We start from the raw sequence: 25,215 nt of genomic DNA, 5'->3' as shown, positions 1-25,215 counted from the left end.
TTTTTAAAGTAGGACAGCTTTTCTCTAATCCATGGTCTAAAGGGCATTGCACACTTCCAGGACACAAGGTGTGGGAGCATATAAATAAGCACTGTATTGCCTTTCACAACCTGCTTGCATTCCACATATATTACTAAGGGCTATTTAGTATGTCTAGAACTAGGCGTCCACTGCCTCTCTGAACTTCCAGCTACTGATTTAAACACAGAAAATAGAAGTTGGACATGTAAGTATGTAAGAAAGGCTTCAGAACAGAACTGCACACATAATTTTCCTACACTACAGTTTGATTTTTTGAGTCCTAGAACTTTAAGGTACAGAAACTACACAGAAAAGCTGTAGGAGAAAAAATGGTGTAGCACAATGTACATCACAGTGATCAGATCCCATCCCTTCAAAGGCATCTCCTAAGTAATTGCAGCATTCAGGACAGAAGATGCTATTGTATTGGAAGAGACTTGTTTCATACAAGGACAACTCTATTGCACTGCAGGGAAAAATGAACATTAGGGCAAAGCCGCCACACTCTTCACTATACCACCGACGCTGTGGACAGCTCTGACTCTACACTCAGTGCTACCCATGCTCAAAATTGCCACTCACCGGTTCTCCTGGGATTGACAGCCCATTGGGACCTTGTGGACCTGGTGGACCTTGAGGGCCAGGTGGACCTGTCTCACCACGAGGACCAGGTGGCCCCTTAAAGAAGAAAATTAAAACAAGATTCTAAATGGCAGGTTTTTCTGAGATCTGTAACTGCAAAGTCCTTTGGGTTAGGCACTTGGAGTAAGTCAGCAGCCTGAAGACACACTGATACTTCAGAAAAGGCTACTCTGTGGAACCAGCTTTTTGAGTAGCATATCTTTTCAGAAACAATTTTCTGATTCAGGTTGGTAGTCCCAGGCCAACACATGCTTTTTGGCAGTGTAAATTGGAAGTGTAGCTGTCCCCTCTGTACATAATGAAGGAAGGACAGCAATGCTGCAGAGTGCATAGTACCATCACGATGCATATGATCTAGTCTTCTGATGTGAAGTCAATGCCTTTGAGGCATATATACTTAGGCTATTCATATACAGTCTTAAATAGCTAGACTGAATGTAAATAGTATTACCAATTCAACTTTTAATCTCCATTCTTAGCTCGGCATGGAATAAGCATGCAAATGTTTGTACAGCTAAGCATGTCACAATACTGATGCATTCCAGAAAGATACTTACAGATGATCCAGTCAAACCTCTTTCGCCTCTGGGACCTTTAGCACCTGGACCACCCTAAATTGAACATTTGGAAAGAAAATGTATTTCATACTTCAGAGAAAGCAAGGGTACATCACACTGGTGAGTTAATAATCCTCTATCAAATTATGTGAAATTTCAGAGATTTGAAGTATGCAGACGACAATGCTAAAGAGTATTAGAATAAAAGATGCATCAGAAACTCAGGTAAACCACATAAGTTTCAGCCTTGCCAATTCAGCCCATTAAAAATTATTGTCATTTTTGTCTTTGCAGATATAAACTTCTTTAATTTATATTCAGTCTTTTGAGACAGAGTAATTCTCAAAGTCCTCTCTAATAGACTGCCAGGCAACTTAAACAGGCTTCAGATTCCTCATATAGCATTTGGTGGTAGCTACAGAGTAGAAGAACTTCTAGGCTGAACATAACTCATTTATATTTAAAGCAAATTGGTAGGAGTGTATCCATTGTAGAGATAACGATCTCTCCACATTAAAAGTGAATTGAAATGAAATGAATAAAAATAAGACAAGACAAGACAAGACAAAATTAAATAAAATAAATAAAATAAAATAAAATAAAATAAAGTCAATTTCTTTCCCTGATAAATAATCTTTCCTTGGAATGAAATCCTGACGTTGCATTTAGGAAAAGTATTTGCATATTCCTCTAAAACATCTTGTACACAGAACACAAAACAGCTGAGACTGAGCCAGATTCTTTCAGCATATCAAGCAATGATGAGCTATTCATAGTGACTAAACTGTGAATAGGGGAGAAAAGATTATTATATAGACAAGTACAAGTGACAGGAGCTGCCCAATTGTGTTTTAAACTAAGACAAAAGGAGAACAGATTAATACAATGTTATGAACCTGTTGATTGCCAACTATCTCTCTGACTGACATTTATTTCACAAAACCACAAATCAACTTCATGGAGGTTTCCACTTACTCAAGGAACATCAGAACATGACTGTCAGAATTCCCCCGTGACATGCTGAAGAAAATTAGCTTGATGTCTGCACAAACCAAAATTACCTTTTTCCAATTTGATCAACATGAAACTAGTTCTATAAAGTTTAAAATCAAAAAATCTCTACTGCAAATAGTTCCTTACAGCTGGTCCTGGGGGTCCTGGAGGTCCCACGCTGTCTTGAGTACAGGTACAAGCATTTGGAAGAGCTGGGCATTTTGCTTCATCTCTCTGAAAATTCAGTCACAAGTATTAGTGTCCTTTTAAAGAAAAGTAGTTGTTGGCAGCACACTTTTCTTTTTTTCTACAACAAGAAGATTCTCTATTATCCTGTTTTCAAGTACAGTAGAACTCACAGTGAAACAGTGCTTTCCAAATATTTCTGCAGGACTTTTCATGTTTTTAGGAAATTACTCTCTCTGCAAACAATATAACGCACAAGCGACAGAGGCACAGGAAAAAACAAATTAATGCAGCATATCTGTTGTTCTAATATTCATATCCATTAGACAATCCGCTTGCACTGACGAAGAATAAATAAGTTACTTTTTGAGTGCCAATCTAACCATAGATTAAATAAAATATAATGTAGCTATTCATTTCATGATAACTTGGATCTTAAATATTACTGAAATACAACAGATAACTGATAGTTTTCCACCATTCGTAAGGTACTCAGTCTAGCATATTGCAACCTTTCTCCCTCAGACACAAAACTCTGAAATGTAGCATTGTTCACTGGCTCCTCTGACAACTGTGATTTAAATGTGTTGTCAGTATGAGGCATAATATCAAGCTAAAATTGATATTGTTACATTTGCTATTAGTAATGATTTTCTGAACAGCCTCTGGTTCATTTATACTTACCATAGAAGGAAGATCACAACATCTGTCTCTGCTAGTCCAAACTGGACTGCATACAATGTCAAAATTCTGGATTTCTAACTGTAAAAGAAAGGAGAACTCTTGAAAGATACAAGACATGTTATTTATAAAATCTACTGGCATTAGCAATAAAATTATGCCTAAAACAATTTATTTTTAATGTAGTTAACACCATTCACATTTTCACTTCTTTTTTTTTTCTTTGACAATGACAGAAAAAATATTTAAAAACACTAAAAAAATATATAAAAAAAATAGGCCTACTTAAGGCTGCAAGCAACATCAAGCTCTGATGCCTCCTCCTGTTCTGGGGCATAAGGTAAACAAATAAAGTGACTAAAGAAAAATTTTACAACACTTAATGAGTGATACTGATGAACTCCTACATCGGTTGAGTGCCTGTGCAGTTCAGCATAACATCTGGCTGAAGAACTTTTGGACCAGCTCTAAGGACTGCAGTACTTGGGTCATACATTAATTTACATTCATGTATGGAACTTTCCACTGACATCAGTGGGGAACAAGTTCTGCAGAAAGGCTTAAGCAGGGACATTAGATATGATAAAAGCAGTTTCCTCTCTTTTTTTTCACCCCAAGAGCTATGATTATGTAATTTGATATATACAACCACACATTTAGTGGTGAGCACCAAGAATCTTCTTCAGATGTTAGGGTTTGCACACAGGGACTGGACTGCAGACTTAAATCTAATACAAAGCCTAGGTAATAGCACTAAATATGCACTAAGTATAGTGAATCCATCAAGATAATTGACATGCTCTTCACATCAGCAGCTACTTTTTCCTTATAGGTTTATAGATCATAAAGCCAGAGAGGATTACTCTGTCACAAGACAGACCACAGGAATTAAAACCAGTTCATTACAGAATGCCTTTCAGGAGAAAAAAAAAAAAAATCTTCATGTAAAGATTTCCAGCAATGGAGAATCCACAGCAATAGTTGCAATGACTAACTGCTCTCTCTTTCTTTAAAAGAAAAACATTTCTCCTCTTATTTTGTATTTACTTGACTACAGCTTTCAGCTATTAGATTTCTGTTCTAGCAGTTCTGCTAGAATAAAAAGCTATCAAGACCACACTTCCCAGTTAAGTACATTGGGTTTTGCAATACAGACTCTTGAGAGCTCTGGGTGCAGTTAAGGGTTAAGGATTTGCATTAATGAATGGATTAATATTTATTGCTTACTGTCGCTGATCTCCGGTCACCTTTCATAAGTTTTCCAAGTACTTCATAGCCATCAGTTGTGATGTTCCCAGCCTCCTTAATTGGTTTTTCCAGTATTTCACTGCAGTCAATGTAAATCTTAACACTTGATGAAGTTACAACAATATGGACCTGAAAAAAAGTTTAGTGTGAGAAAAAGCATAGTTAATACTTAAACAGTATTTCCCTGTTTAGGTAATACTGTTTCCAATTTTCTTCCTAGTAATCTTGATTTACTTTCAAGTGAGGGAAAAAATCTAACTTAAGGAAGCTTACACCATTAGTAACTTCTTTACAATATGTTGAAGGTCATTTAGATGAATACACAGGTACAGCTAATAGGTACTACTTAATAAAATTGTTGAACTGCAATGATCTATTAAAAAAAAAAAAAGCTTGCTTAAAAACTGCCTTAAGATGTCATAAAAGTCAAAATTAAAAAGAACTTGAAAGAGAAAGTGAATATAAGCTCTTTTTTGTCCTCTTCTGATGACTGGGACCACACAAGAGGTTTATAAGTCTGTGACTGCCCACTGGCTAATAAACTCTGTCTGTAGTTCAGAGAGTAGATCATTTCAGATCCAAAGATCCAGGGTTCAATTTCCCTGTCTGATGACTCAACCACAGGCATTAGTTACATTGAGACTGAGAAAGAGAGCAGAAAAAGACAAAATAATGGAAGGTGCACGGGAGTATTTCCATGAGAGAAATCTGGATACAAAAATCTATGCCAAAATAAGTTGAAATGGCAAAGAAGAGATTCATTATTGGAAATAAGGAGGGAGAAAAGAAAGAATGGCTATAACAAAGGGAGGAAAGTAAGTTTACAAGAACAGAATGAATCGTTTTCAGAAAACAGAGTAAACCTTAAACAGAAGAACAAGAGAAATTGAAGCCAAGGTTAGCATTCTCAAAATTTACAGTAAATATGGTGATTTATCCTGCAGTGACTGCACAGGATTAAATACCAGACCATATATGACTAAAACAAAAGGACAATCTATTGCTTATTCAAAGCAGGCAAAGGAATTAATGAGACCACTACCATTATGTTAATCAAAGTTATGCAAGTGAATTTCCTACATATCTATGAAAACACAGGACCTTCAGAAATCTCCAATAAAGAAACAAAGGTCTGACATTTCAGTGAATCTAATATGCAGTTGATGGAAGAACATTTAAGGCAACAGAAATGTTTTCAGTGGTTTTATGTACCTTACATACTGCATATATTTTATATACAATATTGTAACATCTATGCAATTATTTAAACATCAACATCTTAGGACAAGCAGTAAAAGAAAAAAAATCCTTGAAGTATGTATTTATGTTTTAAAGCTTCTGTTATCACCATATATAACCTTTCAGAAACATATTGCTATTTGATGACTACTTGAAAAAATTGGCTTAAATTGGAAACAGAGATTCCCTTAAATGTCTTGAGTCAACAAGGGCTTGAACAATCTCCTGAGAATTTGTTCTTTTTTCCATACTAAATATTTTCCCATGTGTAGTTGTCTCCAAGGCATCAGCATAGCTTATCTAAAACTCTCTAAACATTATGTACTTATGCTCTATATAGTTGGAATTAAGACTTTTGAAACTACCTTATTTTTTTGTCATTTGAAATTCAGTTGGTGTCACAGTTTAATCCTCAGCACTGTGCATACGAGTGCTTTTTTAATTAACATTCCCAATGTTTTTCACTGACCAGTTAAAAAACAGTGGAAAGACAACTGAGTGTGTCCAAAGTATATTTTGGTACTAAAAACCAAACTTTCCACAAAATGAAATAAGCACCATGCCTAAACTTTAAATTCATTATCACTTATACATCATTTACTCAGTCATTTGATCATATAATTAAATTTTACAGATTAATGACTGCATCCATCTGTTTAACCTCACCACAAATGCAATTTACTAATTCTGAAAGGTACTTAATGTGCAAGTCGTTATACTGGAACATTAACTATTTGTTACAAATTAAATAATGCAAATTACTTCTGCATAGTGAATACATTTTACTGCATTTTCATTTGCACACAAAACTTGGGTGAACCTACAACATATTGCTGAATCGGACCAACAGTTTGAAAATGATCAGACAGTAATCACTATCTGAACATTATCTATCCGTCCAAAGAAGCAGCGACTTAAGCAGTCAAAAATAAGTAGAGCTCCCCCAAGTTATTGACTCAGAGAGTTTGCTGCTGATTTAATGCCAGTTTTGAATTCCAGCCTGAATTTCATGTCCCAGACACAAATCTAATAAAAATCTAGCATTGACAGTAAATAAAACATCTCTGTATTCAATCCCATTCGATTTTATTTTCAACAAAATATTAGAAACACTCTCCTTGATTTCTAACACACTAACATAAAGTTCATCACTTCTGACCACTTACAGTGCCAGAAGGCACTGAGGTTTTAAGAAAGAAAACACACTTTAATCTATTCCTCTGCAGAGCCTAAGATCAAGTTTGATGGTGTTCTGATCTACTGCTAAATGAACCACATCAATAAGCTAAGCAAAGTACTATCCCATATGTACACCAGAAGAAAGACATAAACCCATTATCAAATTTCCTGTGGCTAACTACTGCAAAACTCCAATCAAAAAAGAAGTCTAGCATGGTAAGAATAAGCAAGTAGAAGAAGTCTGTCTCTCCAAAACATCCAGTTATAAGTTTAATGACTGCCTCAGGCAGTAACGATTTTTCCTATGGGACTTGCCAGATTCAACAGCTTTCACCATAACTATGCTACACAGAGCATTCAAGTATGCCAAAGTAAATTTCCCTGCACAGTTAGGTGTAGTTAACTGTGCTTCACTGAATGAGCCAGTAAGTCATCTAATGAAAACCACAAAAATGTTTGACATTTTGGAAAACATCTTCTCGTACTTTTAAGACTTGTCATTTCTTTGAAACTAGATGGTAGGAGAAATTGCAAAAGTACCTTCTGAAATGTGTTAATCTTACTTTCCTTCCCTCATCCAGCTGAAACTACTGCTATCCTTTGTTAGGAGCTAATCAACATGGTTGATACATAAGGCTTTCCCAGCACATGAGCTGGGGAGTCCCATGATACTATCATTAACAACATGACTCATATAGCAATCTCAGTAATCATCCTGGAGAAAGTCCAGAGAAGTCTGCTCAGTTACATCGTGAAATCCTGAATACAGCTATTTAAATCAAGGCTACTCCAGTTACTTCAAATACTATCAAAATATGAACTTTTTATTCATTTCTGGAAAAAGAAGGAGGGGGATCAGCACCCCACATTAAGTAACAGATATACAGTTCATTTCTGCTTAAGAAACAGTCTTATAAGACAGAATTCATAGTTTCAGAGCTTTAACAAGATTTGCAAACAGCTGCTACTCCCGAACATTGTTCAGCACCTTAGGATTATTTTCTGCTCATATGTGTGAGGGTATATAGCAATTAAAATAATGCAAAATTCTGGATTTTTATTTTCTCTGTAATTGGTTTTCACCAACAAGTGTAGTAAACAGTTACAGATGATTGCCAGTATTGCTGAGGTTGCAGGTTGTTCCCTATTTGCTCTGATTTATAAGCAGAACTTCAGTGTAAGTGCTATCAGAGAATCCTCCTCAGCTCTATCACACTTAGAGAAACTGCAAGAAAAAAATATGACTCTGAATGTCAATAAAATTAGCAGCTGGCGCTTAAAACTGACTGCTGGTAGTACAGCATGTAGAGACCGTCATAGCCCTTACCTAAAGAAGTGAACTCTCAACTCTCACACTGATATTTAGAATGAGAAATGCTAAATACTATTCTAGGTTTCAACAGTACTTCTTGGTGGTAAGATGGCTCAACTTTTAAACGAAAACAGTATCTGTCCTAGCCTATACTGACAGTTTTTCTCACTACTCATTGGAAAAGAGCCAAATGCCAAGGACAGCACAAAGGTTGCCTAATGAAAGTGTGATCCAAGCCTACTCATAAATTGCAGTAACAAAGCTAATGAAACAAACATTTCTTTATATATAGAAAAATAATTGGCCATTAAGTAAATTATAAATACATGAAAAATTGGACATGATACACAAACAGTTTGGGTAATTACCCACTGTCAAATTCTGAAAAAAACAATAGCTTTTATAGCACTGTCTGACTTTTTTAGTCATCTGTGTTTCAAACAGATCAAGTCCAACACATGAGAATGCTGGCACCAGCTAGCTCTCCCTGCACTCAGCTGTAGCAAAGCTTGGTTCACAACGTAGCCTCCAGTATCAGCAAGTCAACGGAGGCAACCCCTTATCAGTATCCTCAAAGGAATGCTGGTAGTGACTAGTCACGCCGGAGAGGGTATCATAAAGAAAACAAATGTTATACTGCAGCCATATTTAGTCATCAGAGGAAAGCTAAGCTAAACAGAGATAGATAACATCAGAATGTACATTTCAGTCACTGAAAATGTTGCAATCGCAGCTCACTTTCTTGCCTTAAACATATATGTTTAACAGCAGGAAAACGTTTTTAAACGTGTGGTTTTAGATGTACGTATAGCCTTTTCAATGCCTAGAGGTAAGCAAGTCTGTCAGGATCAAGTTTTCATAATTTGGTACACAAAACTTTAAAAGCAAGCACAAAATTTTCACAATTGTAGGCAAATGCAGATTTCACTAGCCTTTTTGGCAATTCAGAAACATGAGTTCCATTCTAAATTGCAAATACATTATATTATTTATTATGTGCTCTCTCTCTTTATTGTTGCTCCCTCAGTTAAAGTACTTATAGAATAATTTGGAATATTTTAGGTCTAGTGAACCTAAAGCCAAAAATATACCAATACACATGCATACATAGAAAATATATAAGTATACATGTTTTACGTTTGTTAAACATACAAATCTCATTCAATATTCTATTCACATCCCTAAGCTGTCTCCTTGCCTTCTTCTATAAGCCAGTAACTACTAACTTTCCATGGCTATATCTTCTTCTTCCCTCAATGGTTCCAAATCATTACACTCTCCTTCCCCAAAAAACTTCTCATCAAAGCTTTCTTTTCCTTATTTCTAGTTTATCTTTTACTCCTTTTCTTTCATGTGCCAGGCAGACTATGATGGTATTTTCAGATATATCTCTCCACTTACACAATCTTGGCAAATTCATCTTTTACACTGGTTCGAAGTAGGCTTTTAATTCAATAAATGAATAACTAAAACTTTAGAGATCTTGCATCATGCAATCTATAAACCCTTGTGTCACCTACAGCATTATAGAAAAACTGGATATAACTGACAGCTTCTGCTTGCTTGTCTTCTATTTCAAAGAGCTGCACCTCAGAAAGCAACATTCATAACTTCAATCCTTTACCTTATGGAAGCTTCCATAAAAGATTTTCTTGACTTCATCATTATCAAAAGTTACAGTTTGAACCTCTCCCCTTGTATCCTTGTTAAAGAATGACAACACTTTGCTGGCAGCTGCAAGAAATTAAAATAATACATTTCATTTTAGACGTACAGCTGAAATCACCATCCTAAGATATACTCACAGATAAAATGTAGTGCATCTCTCCATTGGGTAAACATAGACTATAGATGTTTTCACTGACCCATAACTATGTAGATGCACATTCTTTTGGTTTGAGAGGTAATAACAAAGTTAAAATATATCTTAGTTGAATTACTCTTAGTTGAAAAATTAATTGATGTGCAAAGTAAAAAAAAAAAAATACATAACTGAAAATATATAATCCTTTTACTATGTAAAAGATTAATCTTTTTACTATGTAAATATAATCCTTTTACTATGTAAAAGATTATATATGGTTTTGGAAAGATTTTGGAAGAATACATGCAAAGTAATGTAATGTATAAATTCTCTGTTCAGTAAGCATAATCATCCTTACGATCAAGCACAACTCCAACTTGTGGTTTGTAATCTCTGTCTGTAATCTGCCAAATTGCAAAAGGCTCGTTGGGGGATTCCGGCAGAAGACGGAATAACATAATGATAGTGTACGACTGTGGCAATCCCTCTGGGTGAATCTCCCTGTTAAGACAATATGAGGACATTTTTTCACATGGAAACACAAGGAAAATAAGGTCTTCATCATTTGTCCTTTTTTCAAAGAAAGAAGAGTAATGGGAAAATAACAGTGTTTAACAGAACTAAGTATTTTAACTATTCTCTCCACAGAAAAGAACTATGTGATAAAAATTACTTTGTGCTTTGTTAAAATGAACTCACAGCCTGTCTTCAGTTGGTCCAGGCATAATTATGGGGGCAGCCAGAATGCGACCAAGAACTCTTGGACATTTATTCTTGTGGTAAGATTCTGCGTAAACTACACATATTTTGAATTCCTTGAAGATAAGTTTATAAAAAAGGACTGTAGTATTAATATTCTTTCACTTGGCTCATTTTAGACAAGCAATAGAAAATACTGCTTTAACTATCACTGGCCTTCAGGAACAGATGTTATGAGGGAGATATTTAATGTATTCCCTGCAGTGGGTGATGTATTTGGGGTCTGCCTCATTCACCAGTGGCTGCTGAAGTTTGGATTTCTGATATTCAGACTGTAAGACATTAAAAAGACAGAAAGCTGGAGATAAATAAAAATATGCATCAAATGGCCTCTGGAATTTTCTGAAGGAAAGGTAGGGAATGCAGGAAGTTAGCTGTAAGAAGGAAAGGTAGCTTATGCTTCTCCTTAGCCAATATACTGGAATTAGAGAGGGATTTGACCTCATGAGCATTAACAGAGAAACCTGGAAATAAATAGAAAAGCTCTTCTGTTTTTTTGGCAAAGATTATGTACCCACACCATTAGGGACACTTTCCATTTATAGTCATATAAGTCAATAACACATAACACAGTGCAAGAAAGAAAATAATAAAGTAGATATAGCAACAGTACTTATAACTGTTAGCAAATTATCTCAGATACAAAACAACTATGCCACCACAATCAGGATGCTTTTATTGCCTTGCTGACTCAGTCTAAAGTGAGTTTTATATTCTGGTATCTTATTAAAACTAAGTGCCCAGAATACTCTGGCAAGTCTACTCCTACAACAGACATACAATAGACTGAATCACAATATTCTAAAAAACCTGAAATAAGCAAAAAGTCTGCCTTTTTATTATCTTCTTATCATCCTATTTATCCTGCTAAATGCAAGATTTATCTTAATGTAACAGAATTGCAAAACAAGATCCTACTGACTAGGATTATCTGTACTTCCCTAGATTGTAAAAATCCAGGTCATCAGGGATCTGTCACTCACATAACTATAAGGGCATATCAGTGAATTCAAAACGTCTTTAAATTCTCCACTTCTGATGTTGTGAAGGCCAGCAAAGAGAAATTATTTCTTCATACACCTCAGTGCCTGTACATGCAACCTGACAGGAAGCCAGATTTCAAAGGCTTTTACAAAAACAACTTTCCTTAAATTAAATAGGAGTAGTGGCCTATCTTTAGGCATCTGCTCTGTCTCAGGAGGACTTTTCTAAAACTTACTCTAAGCATTAGATTCCTTCTAGTAAAACTAATTGCTGTCTTTTTTTATGTTTGTGACAGTAGGAAAGAATAATCATGTATTACCTCTCCATAAAAAAGATCCAAGACCACAGGCTGTTTAAAGCTCCACTCCATTAGTCAAATACAACAATTTAGCTACTGGAGAAAATAACCTAAGTCAATGGCATCAACGTGCTGCATACCGCAGTATAAATGATACCCCTGTAAACAGTAGTGCATATACTTCCACATCAAAACCATTTCCCTCTGTCAGTATAGAGGTCTTTGTAGTAAGGAGGCTGTTGTTCATCTGCCTAAGGCCAGATTGTATATTATAAGCAAGGTGAATGGTTAAGAAGCATAGTCTCAAATAAAAGAACAATAAGCAGCTGGATTAATAGTGAACAGATCACAAAGGAAGAAACAGATTAGCATTTAATGAGAACAATGGTAGATGCTCTTTGGAGTATATTTCCTGGAGTTCAGTAAAAAGAATATCAAATGAATGTATCTTCCATAAGATACTAATGCCATCAGCTATAAACTCCATTAACTCTTCCCCACCTGTTTGCTCTAAATGTGAGTCTTCCAGGTTTACTTACCGTATTGGCTGGCTGACAAAAGCATTTTTGTGGAGTCTATATGCTACATAGCTTGGGAAAGAGCCTGATTCCAGTGATACACCTTGTACAGAAGCAAAATGCTTCTCTGTTAGATTATATGATTCCAACATCTTGAAACCTTTGAATCAGGAAAGGAAAACAATAAAAAAAATAAATGTAGAGTTGTAAAGGACACAACTGAACCTATGCAAAATATTATAGATAGTTTCTTACCAGGTGAAGTGTATCCTTCCAAGTAAATAAGTGGACACGCTAAAAGAGAAGAAACAACATTTAAGTTCAAAAATGTGAAATCTACCAGGATATGAAGATGTACATACTTAGTAAGTTTTGTTACTAAGAAATCTGTGCTAATATTAATTATCAGCCAACTTTTGCTACATTTGTCATGCTGGGTTCTGTTCTGCATTAGATGGATCGCTAAAAACTTTACTCTCTACTTTTAGTTGGATATTTCTATCATGACAAATTGTATGTGATAACAAATAAGCCCCCAAAATATTTTGATTCTAATTCATAAGAGGAAAGGGGTATAATGACTCGATCTTTCCATAAATATTTAAGGCATGAGTCAGGCAGCATATTTGCTGTCAAATTCACAAGGAAAAACTGCAGATTTATATGGCTCCTCAGGAGCCAGTGGATGAAATAGTTAGGGAGTACACAGTTGCACATGACAGGCCTGAGAATTTTTCATTTTTGCCATAGAAAGATTGTTCTTGAGTAAACAACTGAAATCTAATTTAGATCATTTTGAAACAGCATCACACACTTCACCTGCAGCCCTGTAGCAGTCTGGACCAGGGGTAAAGAGACCTGTTATGTCCCCCCATTCACATTAGGCATCATTCTACTTCCTTTTAAAGAGCAAGAGTTTTCACTGACTGTTGCTCTCATTTTGTTATACCTGTACTTTTGGAATGTGAGACAAGATTATATCAATCATAATAGCTACTTCAAAATTAACAACAAAAAAACTTGATCAAACCATGTGCAGTTATTATGAAGTCTAATTTTTATTCATTTTTTTGAAGTGCTGTAAATGGTATGACAACTTTAGCAGTATATAGGCAAATGTATCAGTTTGGGAAAAAGAAAAATGGTGTTTTCTACTCACTTGAGGTAGCAGTCTCACACACAAAGGTGACAAGGTTATCTTGAATTTTTTCGAATGCATCAAAATCATCAACAATAAACACATGACGCTCACTGGGCTTGCTGGCAATCTTGGCCAGCTCATTGTAATCCACATCAGCCACACCAACCACAAAGATGCTGAAGCCTATAAAAATAACATTTGTTACCTGAAATGTAGTAAAATGTACACAACCATTTTTCAAGTCAATATTTCACAAACCATCTCTATCATTGATTTGTCAAGCTCTATCTAGTCTTGTATCTGGTCTTCATTATGGGCACACATTCTGGATAGTCTTTCACCTATCAAAGCTCAAGAGGGATTAAACTATTTTTTGCATCTTTCTTTCAAAATTTTCTCCTTCTTCCACCGCTTACTGCTGTTTGGCATTATTTAAGCTACACAGCCTTGGCTACATAGTCTCTTTCATAAAAAATGTATGATCCTCTCAACTCTACCACATCTTAAACCTGTTCTGTGTCCAATATCTCTGCACAGTATCAGTTATCTAAATTAGTTATCCAATACTCTATCTCTTGCCACCTCAGGATTGGATCATCTCACCAATTTTTACTTTCCAAGTTATAAACAAGTCTAAGCTAGTTAACTAAGCTTACTCTATAATCAACGCACAACCAGGGACAGATTCAGAATACAATTCAGTTCACCTCCCTAAAACATGAATTTCAGGACAGGAGAAATTGTGTTCTGTAGATGCCTATCTGTTGCTCTCTTCAATAACTATAAAAGGACTCCACACGATCACCTTAGCCTAGATATTTAATTGTTAGATGGCTTAAATAAAATGAGAAGAACCCTGTCCCTAGAATTTAATCTTATCACTAGGTGTAAAAGCATAATCTCCCCATAATCTGTAACAAAAGCCAGGGTGATTTTCCTCTTCAAGTCCTTAAAGTAGTATCTCCTTGCCTTCCATATCAAGGTTTTGATTTCTATTATCTTAGAGCATTTACAGAATTCATCTTCTGACTCATTTCTTCCTTTCCTTTTCCCACCTAATCCTCCATATGATAATTTGACCTCTTTTGCTATACCAGAAAGCAGGGGGAAAAATGCCACTACACAATTCAGCACTAAATAGAAAAACCTCTCCCCAAAAATTTCATTGACGAGGACCTGCACAGATAATGGAAATGTTGGCAGGAGGTTCGAGGCAGAATTCACATTTGTTGTACGTGATAAACCCAACTTTATTTACATTTTGAATTTTTCAAAAGGAAATGGGAGATAATTATTCTCTCTAGTCAATACTATTGAAATTTTGGTTGAAATATTCTGTCCAGCTTTGAGTACAACATTTAAGATGCAAAGAAGTGAGTAGCTAGGGAAAATGATAAGAGGTTTGGAAAACATCATCGACAGGAGGTTGAAGGAAATTGGTTTGTTTAGTCTAGAAAAGAGAAGACAGAAAGAGGAAATGACAACAAGCTTCAAATATGAAGGCCTGTCACAGTGGACAGTTATCAATTGCTTTCCTGGTTAACTAGGTAAATGAAAAGAAGACAACAGCTTCATTAGCCTGAAGAAACACTTAGGTGAGATGTGAGAAAAAGCTTTTCAACTATTAGGGTAGATAAGCACTGAAGCAGATTATCCAGACAGGCTATAGAGATTTTTATGAATGGGTTAGCCAAACATCTTTAGAAGTCATCTAGACAGAGCTGATTCTTTCAGATCACAGAGGCAGTCAAGATGACCACTTGTGGTTTACAAGCCAGTAATATACTGCCAAAAATAGGCTTCCAGTATAAGGAAGTACATCTCCTTACTAAGGAAACTGCTCTCCAGGTGGTTCATGCAATGAAATGCAAGACTGCTGGGGAAATCTCAGGAAAGGCTACTGAGAGCAGGGAAAGGAATAAATGCTTAGTACACACATAAGTCACACTCAGCAATCTAAAGAGGGAGTGCAATGTTTCTCAGCTCAAAAGACAATGGAGAAGTCAGTTCAGACCCAGCTCCAGCAAGAGCACCTCCTTTCAGTGGAGCTCCTGTAGTCTATGCCAAATAAAACATGAAAAAAGTCAAAAAGTCAGGCCCAGCACATCAAAGGCACCGGAATGGAGCGCACTTCACAACGATGACAGGGGTCCACACAGCAAGGAGAAGTAACCAAAAGTCAGTTCTGTGAAACAATATGCATAAGGTATTCCTTGAAAGCCCTGGGAAGCCATATGCTTCCACAGAGGGAAGTATAGAGAAAGAAAAAGTAAGTCTGGCCCAAAGAGTCTAAATTCTTTAAATACTTTTAAGTGAATCCAACCACTCACAATACATTTCTGAGTCCATAAATGATGAGTAAAGAATTCACAAACAATTGAAGCACTGCTTATAAATTGTATTGCTTAACACACTAAGGAAATGAAATAGCTAGGTACTGTGAATTGCTTACCAGAGTGCTGTATGACTGTTGCTGCTTTCCTCACTTCATCCTGTGATCGACCATCTGTGACAACAACAAGTACCTTGGGAACACCTCGCCTCATGCCACTCTCCCAAGTCAAAACCTTTTCTTTGATAAATGTTAGTGCTTTGCCTGCAAAGTGCATAATGAATGAGTCAGTCATATTATCTGCAGGAGAAGAAATTCCTTACTTTACATCGACAGAGTGACAGCCACACAACCAAAACAGAAAAGCATAAAAACTTAATCCTTCAACCATGAAATATTATGATAATGAGGCAGTTTCCAAAACCAATTTATCTTTAAGAAATATAATCACTGTTCAGAATTACCTGTCCGTGTGTTTCCTCCTCTGTACTGAATATTTTGAAGAGCTCCCAGGGCTTGGGCCTTGTCATCAAATGTATTCAGTTTAAACTCAGATTTTGCTTCGTCACTGTACTGCACAAATGAAACCTGAAAGGGAATATATCACAATGTTCAGTCACATATCTCCACGTTCAAACTCACTCAATTGAAATGTGCATTATGGTAAACATTAATTGAAAAATATTTTTCGTATATGTATGATTATGTACCCTCATACATATTTACATACATGGATATCATCATAGCAATGTACACACAACACTTTCAATTTCCTTTGTGTACAAAATGGGATATGATCTTAAATAAGTATGATTAAATGTTTACTATGGTGCAGTTAATATAGTACGTACTCTCTGCTTCCAAGCAGGTATAAACTTTCTACAAAATCCCATCCATTTTTTTTGGAGATACCAAAAAGTACCTAGTGACAGAATGTCAACAAATTTGGACATATAAAAGTTGGTGTACTCTCTTACCTTAAGTACATATAGTATATATATCACTGAATATAATCACTGAATATAATTACTGAATGTTATTAATGTAATTAATGAAGGCACAGCCATACACACATTGAACTATCAAATACAAAAGAAAACTGACAGCAATCTGTAAGAAAGGAAAAATCAAATTTAACTTTAGTAATCCAGCATCAGCTTCAGTTTCCTTCTAAAATTTACCCAATGGAAAAAACAAACCTACCTGTATTCCAGCAGGATTAATCAAGTCGAAGGCTCCTACTGTATTAAAAACAAATTTTACTACTTTATTGAAGTTGTCATCACCAATACTCCAGGAAGCATCAGTCAGAAATACTATGTCTGCTTTGGCACCTCTGCATACTGAAAGACCAAGAAAAAGAATAATTGAAACATACCATTCATAGCACAGTGAAATAAAGAGCATTATTTCAAAAATTTAATATTCAAAAATGACAAATATTCAGCAAACTTCTACTACCACACAGTCAACCTGGCATGAGGCTGATGCTCAGCATGAAAACATTAAAAATTCTCAAAGGAAGGTACAAGAAGTGAAGAAGAGTTCAAGAATCAAATGCAAGTGTCTTAAATGACATTTTTTCTGAGCAGCTACCATAAAAATCAAATTGTCTGTTGAGGGGTGGGCTCACAGATTTGCTACAGAGCTACAGAATATCTTGATATTTTTTTCCCCAAAGGTATGCATCTTGCTGTTTTAAACCAGGAAATTTCAGATTGCAGTAAAGCTCATCAGCAAATGTATGCAATTAGGAAATTGGTCTCAATCTTCAGACACTGGAATACCATGCTAGTTTTAAATATATTTAAACTTATAAAAAATAGAATAAAACCCTGAGGCAGTAAAGCAACCATGTAAAAATACTGAATAAATCTACAAGTAAACATACCATCCCGAGCTGGAGGGATTGTGGGAGGTGGAGGAGGTGTAGGCGGTGGAGTTGGTGCCTCTGTAGGTTTGAAAACTGAAATAAAACAAACATATTCTGGCTCAATATAAATTATTTAATATAAGGAAAACTCTAGATTATGTACTACACTACCACAGAAATATTCAAATCTTTTGTCACTAACCCAAGCAATGCATAATTACCAAGAAAAATTTTCTAGTGCTACAAAGTTAATGAGATTATAGTTGATGTTAAAAAGCTGCATCATTTCATTTATGACAGAGGAAAAGCTTTGCATGAGCTGAATAACATTGCACTCTGATGACCCACTTTTTCATCCAAGTGCTAGGAAATACTTGCTTTGAAGAAGAGCATAAGAATTTCTCTTTCTCTCAAACTCCAATTAACATTACACTGGCAGAAAGAGGAAAGGTAACTTAAAAGAGGTATTGAAAGCCATTTAGAAACAAGACAAGTTCTACCACTGAAACAAGTTCTATACTCAAAACTTACAGTTCACAGTGTCTATTACCTACCTGTATGCTCCCTCAGAGAGACTGGAGGTCCCTCAAGGTTAGGGGTCTGAACAAAGATGGTAGCATTGTATTCTGTGTCTGGTGAGAGTCCAGTAAAACAATGGCTTGTTTCTGATCCACGGACTGTAATTTCCTGTCCTCTGGATCCTGTAAAAACAAAGCCCAATTGAAAGAAAATTAGAATCCGGTATTTCCCTTTAATATGTGTGTAAATAAATTTAGAAATTAGATACTTGAGAGGAGGATGGAATAGACTGGACAGCAATCTTATTCTTATCCTGAAAAAGCCTTTCTAGACCAAGATTATTCAGTGATTATGATGCCTGGCACATACAGGAGAGTAACTACATTCCAGTGTGCATGTAAAAAAGCCTGGTAACTAGCAAATTCCCACTACTGAAAGTTAATTTTATAATAAGCAGTACTTCCTCTTTGCAAATTTTTCACCACCACAGATGGTTCAGATCTTTAAAGCTCAATCGAATGCAGCATGACTTCTGGTGGAGGCTTTCCACCATACCAAATAAGTGGTTCTGTCACTGAAACAAGACAGTTATGTTTCCATAAAATGCAAAAAATCAAATGCATTTACCATCGGCTGGGTTCAGCTTTAGTCTGTAAGAAGTTGCTGACCGGTGAGCTGACCATCGGATACAGAAAGAATCCCAACCCACTTTGTAAGTTGTTAGGTCAGTGACATTTAAATATACTGTGAACAGAGAAAGAGAAAAATTGCTCTCTGGAAAGCAGTACGTAATAGATGTTGAAAGAACTACATCACAATTAAATTTACATTAGCAGAACCTGATTTTTTAAAAGAGTTATAGAAGAAAAGAGCAGTTCTAGTCAAGTCTCTTCATTTTTTCTTATGCCCCATAGATCCCAGCCTAGCTATTTACAAAAGCCCAAAGTCTGATACCTTTCTCATGTTGGGTAACAGCTTATTTTATCCATTTTCACATGAAGTAAGTGGAGCTCTTTACAAAATAAGAAACTTCTAAAAATTGGAAACTGACTCATATATATGGCAGTATGAAAAGCATGTACTGAGTAAACAAAATTCAGGATGATTGAGTCATCTTAACTGAAGAAATTTTAAGAAGCTTCTTAATGGAGGCCATCAGCAAAATCATCTCCTTCCGAAAAGGTGAAGTTTCAATGCCTGGACATTCCCATGAGAAAAAGACAGAGTAGCAAAAAGCCTAGACCTGCTTAGCATGGTTAAATTCTATAGCATTATAGATTGACCCCAACTAAAATTAAAATTGCTAAATAAAATTGATAAATACAATTTTAGGAAGCAGACTAGAAAATTTTATACCATCAAGTCATTACTTTAAACTATATTTCCATTATTGTTCTGAAGGTTAATGTTTCTAAAAACTACATCATGGATGGGTGACAAGTATTCTCTATGAGAGGATACTCAGACCATCTAACACCCAGCCTTAAAAATACTGTCTTAATCAACATTATCTCAGATCAGCATGTGTACCTAACATGACTACAACAAAATTGTATTGACTTACATGTAGTGCCTTGATCTGTCAACGGTATGCTCATTCCAGAGTCATATTGGGCATAAACATTCACATCATAAGTGGTACTGGGAGACAGATTATGCAAGGTGTATGAAGTCACTTCTCCCACAAAAACCTCCATGGGATCATTTGAACCTTTAATTGAAAGGAATTATCAAGAAAATACAGAGAGAGAAAGATTCATGATTGAGCTACAGAATTAACTGCCTTCTTTAATGTGTCATTAAGTGTTAATCTTATTTTATAAAACAAAACACTAATTTCTTAAATCACCTAATTTTAACATATTAGACTGTTGCAAACAGAACATAAGCATGGTTTACAAGCTATTGTGCAATACACATGTTTAATTTGTAGAAAGATATGTATATTGTTTCATTGTCATATAAAACAAAGGTTAAAAAGGATCTCAGTACCTAAATATCTGTCCAATACTCATTTCATATACCCCAGTTCATATCCTCAGGAGGACAAAAAGTATGAAAGACAGGAAAACCAAGCTTTTATCTAGTTACTGGTTAGATTGTGTATTAAATGTCAATAAAATTCAGTCTCTGTATGAAACACTGTATTTGGTAGTTCTTCTTGTAAAATAATGATAATAAGACAAGCTTTCATCAAATGAGTTAAAAAAGGAAAGAAATAAATCCTTTAGCACAAATATTTCATGATACATATGACTTTTATTCTGATCTTGCATTAGCTACTCACTATTTTGAAAGTGCTGTACTCAGAATTAACAAGCTTTCTTACCCATGGGTTTATATACAATTTTATAGCCAAGAACGGGGGATGGTGAAGGATCCCAGGAAACTCTGAATCGTGTATACCATTCATCAGTTATATACATATTTTGAGGTGGAAGCAGGCCAACTGAAAAGAAAGAAAAACACAATAATTAATTAGACTAGTGGATGTTTTTTCAACTCTAGAAACTTATATTGTGACTCTGTAGGGAAATAACCATGCAACAGACATCATTAACATAATGAGACCTTAACAACGTTGGACTGCTCAAGGAATATATATCCTAGACTTTAAAAACTATATGAATATTAAAATAAATTACCAGTTCTTCCATTTCCAGTCAGCTGTCCACCATCACCATCTTCATACACAGCCACAACAGTTATTTTATATGGTGTATCTGATTGCAGTGGTTGGAGTATTACATTATTCCTTATCCCAGGAACTGTGGTCTAGAACATATAAAAGAAACAGAGGTGAACAAACTCCCAGTACTGTAACCGATCAACAAAAACAATAAGTAGAACTAAAAATTTGTTTTGACACAGTTTTTTATGTCCACTGTAGATCGTCATTCAGGATATTTTAAGGGTTATAGCCTAGGAACAATTCTTAGTACTCATTATTTTAAAATATAAAGCACTGTTATAAAGCCTACATAAAAAGATAAATCAAATTGACTCTTCAGTCCCTACCCTCAAAAGGGACATAGTTTAGTGATGGGACTCAGCAGGTTAGGTTGATGTTGGACTTATATCTTGAAGATCTTTTCCAACCTAAATGATTCTGTGATTCTACAGTCAGACTGAGATGCTGCATTTTCTCCCCCAGATTTCAGTATTTCAGTACTGCTCCCTTATAGAAAGGAAAAAGTCACGAGGATGTGTTTGGAGACAGAAAAAGAGAATATAAAGCTCCTAAAACAAGGAGGGAAAACAAAGCCATTCGCACTACTTGTCAGTTTCCTTTCTATCTCTTCATTATCCTCATGTCAGGCTATCACTGCTTCAGCACAAACACGTTGTTCTGAGAAAGAAGCTCTGAATATTTTGATATGAAAAAGCTTGCCTAGTCATGCAACCCTTAATCTTCTCAACTTCTTGGTGCAGATGTGCACTATTGCTTCCTTCTAATCAACAGGTAGGCATAATCCAAAAAGTGACTCTGCTTCATAAAAGGGCTATAAAGCATTGAAACTACAGAAATTAACTTGAGATATCTCAAAAGTATGTCCCAGTCAACATTTTCCATTATTACTTGATAAAAGAATTCAGTTGTTTCAGACTTGCTATTTTTATGAAATTTCCAATGTTTTCTGCAGAGAAGATATGTGTGTTCAAAATTAGTTGTGTCCTAAATAACAGGTCCAGTAGGAATTTTTCAACCTGTGAATTTTCAGCATGCCCTGTACAATAATATATAAGCAGTTACAGCATTCAGATAGTGCTCTACATGTTACATTTTGGCTAGTGGCAGTCAGCAGAAATTCCACCATTGCCCTCTATAGGATCTGAATTTGGCTTTGCTCTAAACACTCAGATAATTTTATAAACATCAGATTAACTTGTGCTATCATTAAGCTACAGGAAATTAAACACAAACACAACTCATACTGAACCTTACAAATACAAGTTAGATGCTGAATGAAATTTACCATTGCTTTCTGATTAAGCTCTGGCAACTCTCTTCAATCTATGAAAAGCAGACATGTTTATTCTGTATGTTAGCACACTGACTGCATAATGAATGGAGTATGAAGTAATGGATGGCTATTCATTGTAGCACAATTTTTTAACTAAATGTCAGGAAACAGGCTCTGCTCAGAATCTTCTGATTAATGATTTGACTCACATCTTTAACATTATTTTACACAGAATTTGGTTCATTAAACTGTACATGTTCTGCAATTTTGTGGGAAAAAAATGTTTTCTACAAAACATGGCTTCTCAGAATTAACAATGACCAAAGAACCCACAAAACACCCAAAGTGCATTACAAAGTAAAACGGGTATCTTCATTTTTCTGTAGCCTAAGCAATCAACCAAAAACATCTTGGTGCGTATTAAAGAATTACAGAACTTACATATTCATCAATAGGATCTCCCACAGTGGGTGAATAAATGATTCTGTACTGCTGGACTGGCCCATCAGCATGGTCCCATTGTACAGAAAGGCTGTTTGTGGTCTCATCAAACACTCTCACATTTCTTGGACCACTGCGAGGCACTAAAGAAAAAAAATACAGAATGCTGCATAAGTACACCTACAGCTTAACACATCTACAAGTTTTAGATGTATATGGGGATTTAATAGAGAAAGCATAGAAACAGCAAAAGAGTGCTGGCCTATGAATGCCATAGGATGTTCCTTTACACTTCATTTCTGCAAGCTAAGTTGTAAGACAGGTTTTAGTGTTTAGGCCTCTTCAGCAAAACAAATTAACTTTTAGAAGGTTGCTGTATAATTATTAAGCACGACACAGAACAGGAAGTACTTTTTTTTCTGTTCACAACAAATTCTAGCCATCTTTATGTGCTATTTGTTTTCAGAAAGAGAAATTGATATTTGTCTTTCAACACATTTTAAAGAACATTTTTATGCTCTTTTTTAAACATATAAATTCAAATTAGACTTATTTCACTAGTGAAAACGAGTTTGGTGATTATGCATGTACTCCAGCTGCCACGCAATATAGCAACAGCTCCCTTCAATGGAGGCCTACAACTGCTTCAGCCATAATTCAGACATTTTGACCTTTGAGTTGCACTGAATGGCTTACACTATTTTTGATTGTAACAATTTTATAGATTCCTCACACACCAGTCTTGACATAGATTTCACAAAACAAGTACTGCCTCTTACATGTTCTTCCCTGCGCTTGACTTGGATTTCCTTCTCCATCCGCATACAGAGCTATAACGTTTATCGAGTAAGCAGTGTCAGGAGTCAAGCGCTCCAGCATCACATCACGAGTGTTGCCTGGTACCACAATCTAAAACAGAAAGAAAATACACCTACATAAAAAAATCTTCAATTTATACCATATCTTTTTAGAATAACAATTTGAATGACGTATAGAAGAATTGGGAACATGACCATGATGTGTATTTTTCAAGAAAAATAACACAAGTTTAAAATAACCAAATAACATTGATAACAATTCAACAGCAGGTGCTACTAAAAAAAAAAGATAAATACATAAGGAGCATTAATTCTGCAAATGGAGAGCTTGTTCTGTTACGTTTTTGTTTTACCTTATACTTTACATTAAATTTGTTCAGAAAAAAGAAAAAAAAGGAAAGAAGGAAAAAAAAAAAAAAGAAAATTCAGGAACCAAAAACAAAAAATGCAAATTCTATCATGGTTTCCTGACATGTAAAGGTCATTTTCTAATTGACAGGTTCCTGCTCATGCGTAAAGTACTATGCAGTTACACTTTACAGATACAAATGACTCGTTAAAAATTCTTATTATTCCTTACACAAAAACATATTTATGTACAATATGGGTGCACATTTTATGTGAGTATATTCACAGGCCTATATCTAAAACTGCACCCATTTCTACACCAATCCAAGAACTCTTACTTCACATCTGGAGGGCAAATTTTTACCCCTATGCAGACTTCACTGCTCACCCAGTCCTATTTAAGCACTAATGATTTGGGGTAAAGAGATGATTCAGTAGTAATATCATATAAAGTTGGCATCTGGTTTCATATTTAAACATTTCCTAATAAATATTGTTTCCTTCTGACTTTATAAAATAAAGATTTTAACTCATCTTTACCTGCAGTAAAATAAAGGATACTCATTAATCAGCTTTAAGTGTGACAGTCTTATCTCTTTCTTTTTTTTTTTTCATTTCACCAAATTAAGCTTTTGTTTACAATATACTTAATTTCTATAGGCACAGTATTTTCAGGAGGGACAATCCTAGGCGGACAGTTGGCCTATGTTTATTGTTATTGTTCTACACTCATTGAAGGAAGCAATATCCTCCACACACTTTTAAGGAATAGTATAAAAACTAAATTACTTACAGATTCTGATGGCCTTGGGCCAGATAGTGAAGAGTAATTAATTCTGTATTGCTGTACTGGACCTGGAGCAGGTTCCCAACGGACATTCATGCTGTTTGGTGTGGGATTGTAAACTTGAATGTTTCTTGGTGTTCCTCTCTCCACTAGGTCAAGGATAATTAAAATTAAGTTTACAAAGCTGCTTACATAAGTTCTAGTTCTACTTAAATTTTCAACAGTGCTCAAAATAAGCTGAGAAATACAGCAGACGAAGATAAACACATGATTTGTGTTACCCTAACATTATTTATTTACCCTTCTATGAAGCTAAGAATCTTAGTTATTAATCTTTAAAAGCATCCCTGCCAGGCAGCAGGGCAGCTACTGGCACTAGAATTGAAATTTTACTGTTGTGTGTAAGTAAACAATAAGTTAGCTTCACAACATAAGAGTTTAACTTGCCTGAGATAAATGAACTGAAAGTCTCCAATGAAAAAGAATAAGTTACAGAGCTACAACCATAAACATGCAGGTAAACAAAGTTTTAGCTTGGGAAAAAAATCTGTAATTGATACAAATTAATTA

The 25,215-nt window shown here is 35.4% G+C and overlaps 1 protein-coding gene across 8 annotated transcripts in view; it reads right to left on the bottom strand.

The window, feature by feature from the left end:
• Positions 1–25,215, bottom strand: part of COL12A1 (collagen type XII alpha 1 chain) — a 97,518-nt gene that overhangs the window by 16,201 nt on the left and 56,102 nt on the right. For all 8 annotated transcript variants that reach the window (XM_080584496.1, XM_080584492.1, XM_080584497.1 and 5 more), the window contains 22 exons: positions 24,652–24,794; positions 23,472–23,601; positions 22,693–22,835; positions 20,932–21,061; positions 20,616–20,735; positions 19,851–19,997; positions 18,914–19,030; positions 18,322–18,468; positions 17,786–17,860; positions 17,098–17,237; positions 16,359–16,482; positions 16,015–16,158; positions 13,581–13,745; positions 12,677–12,715; positions 12,443–12,581; positions 10,221–10,363; positions 9,683–9,792; positions 4,308–4,457; positions 3,084–3,161; positions 2,361–2,447; positions 1,221–1,274; positions 604–699 (listed from right to left, as the gene is read on the bottom strand). In XM_080584496.1, coding sequence (XP_080440622.1) covers positions 604–699; positions 1,221–1,274; positions 2,361–2,447; positions 3,084–3,161; positions 4,308–4,457; positions 9,683–9,792; positions 10,221–10,363; positions 12,443–12,581; positions 12,677–12,715; positions 13,581–13,745; positions 16,015–16,158; positions 16,359–16,482; positions 17,098–17,237; positions 17,786–17,860; positions 18,322–18,468; positions 18,914–19,030; positions 19,851–19,997; positions 20,616–20,735; positions 20,932–21,061; positions 22,693–22,835; positions 23,472–23,601; positions 24,652–24,794 — 2,621 coding nt within the window. The remainder of the gene's footprint in view (positions 1–603; positions 700–1,220; positions 1,275–2,360; positions 2,448–3,083; positions 3,162–4,307; positions 4,458–9,682; positions 9,793–10,220; positions 10,364–12,442; positions 12,582–12,676; positions 12,716–13,580; positions 13,746–16,014; positions 16,159–16,358; positions 16,483–17,097; positions 17,238–17,785; positions 17,861–18,321; positions 18,469–18,913; positions 19,031–19,850; positions 19,998–20,615; positions 20,736–20,931; positions 21,062–22,692; positions 22,836–23,471; positions 23,602–24,651; positions 24,795–25,215) is intronic.

This window comes from Anser brachyrhynchus (assembly GCF_964034855.1).
Source record: "Anser brachyrhynchus genome assembly, chromosome: 3".
NCBI lineage: Eukaryota > Metazoa > Chordata > Aves > Anseriformes > Anatidae > Anser > Anser brachyrhynchus.
The sequence above is the reverse complement of the archived record's forward strand: the minus strand, read 5'-3'. Positions and strand labels throughout refer to the sequence as shown.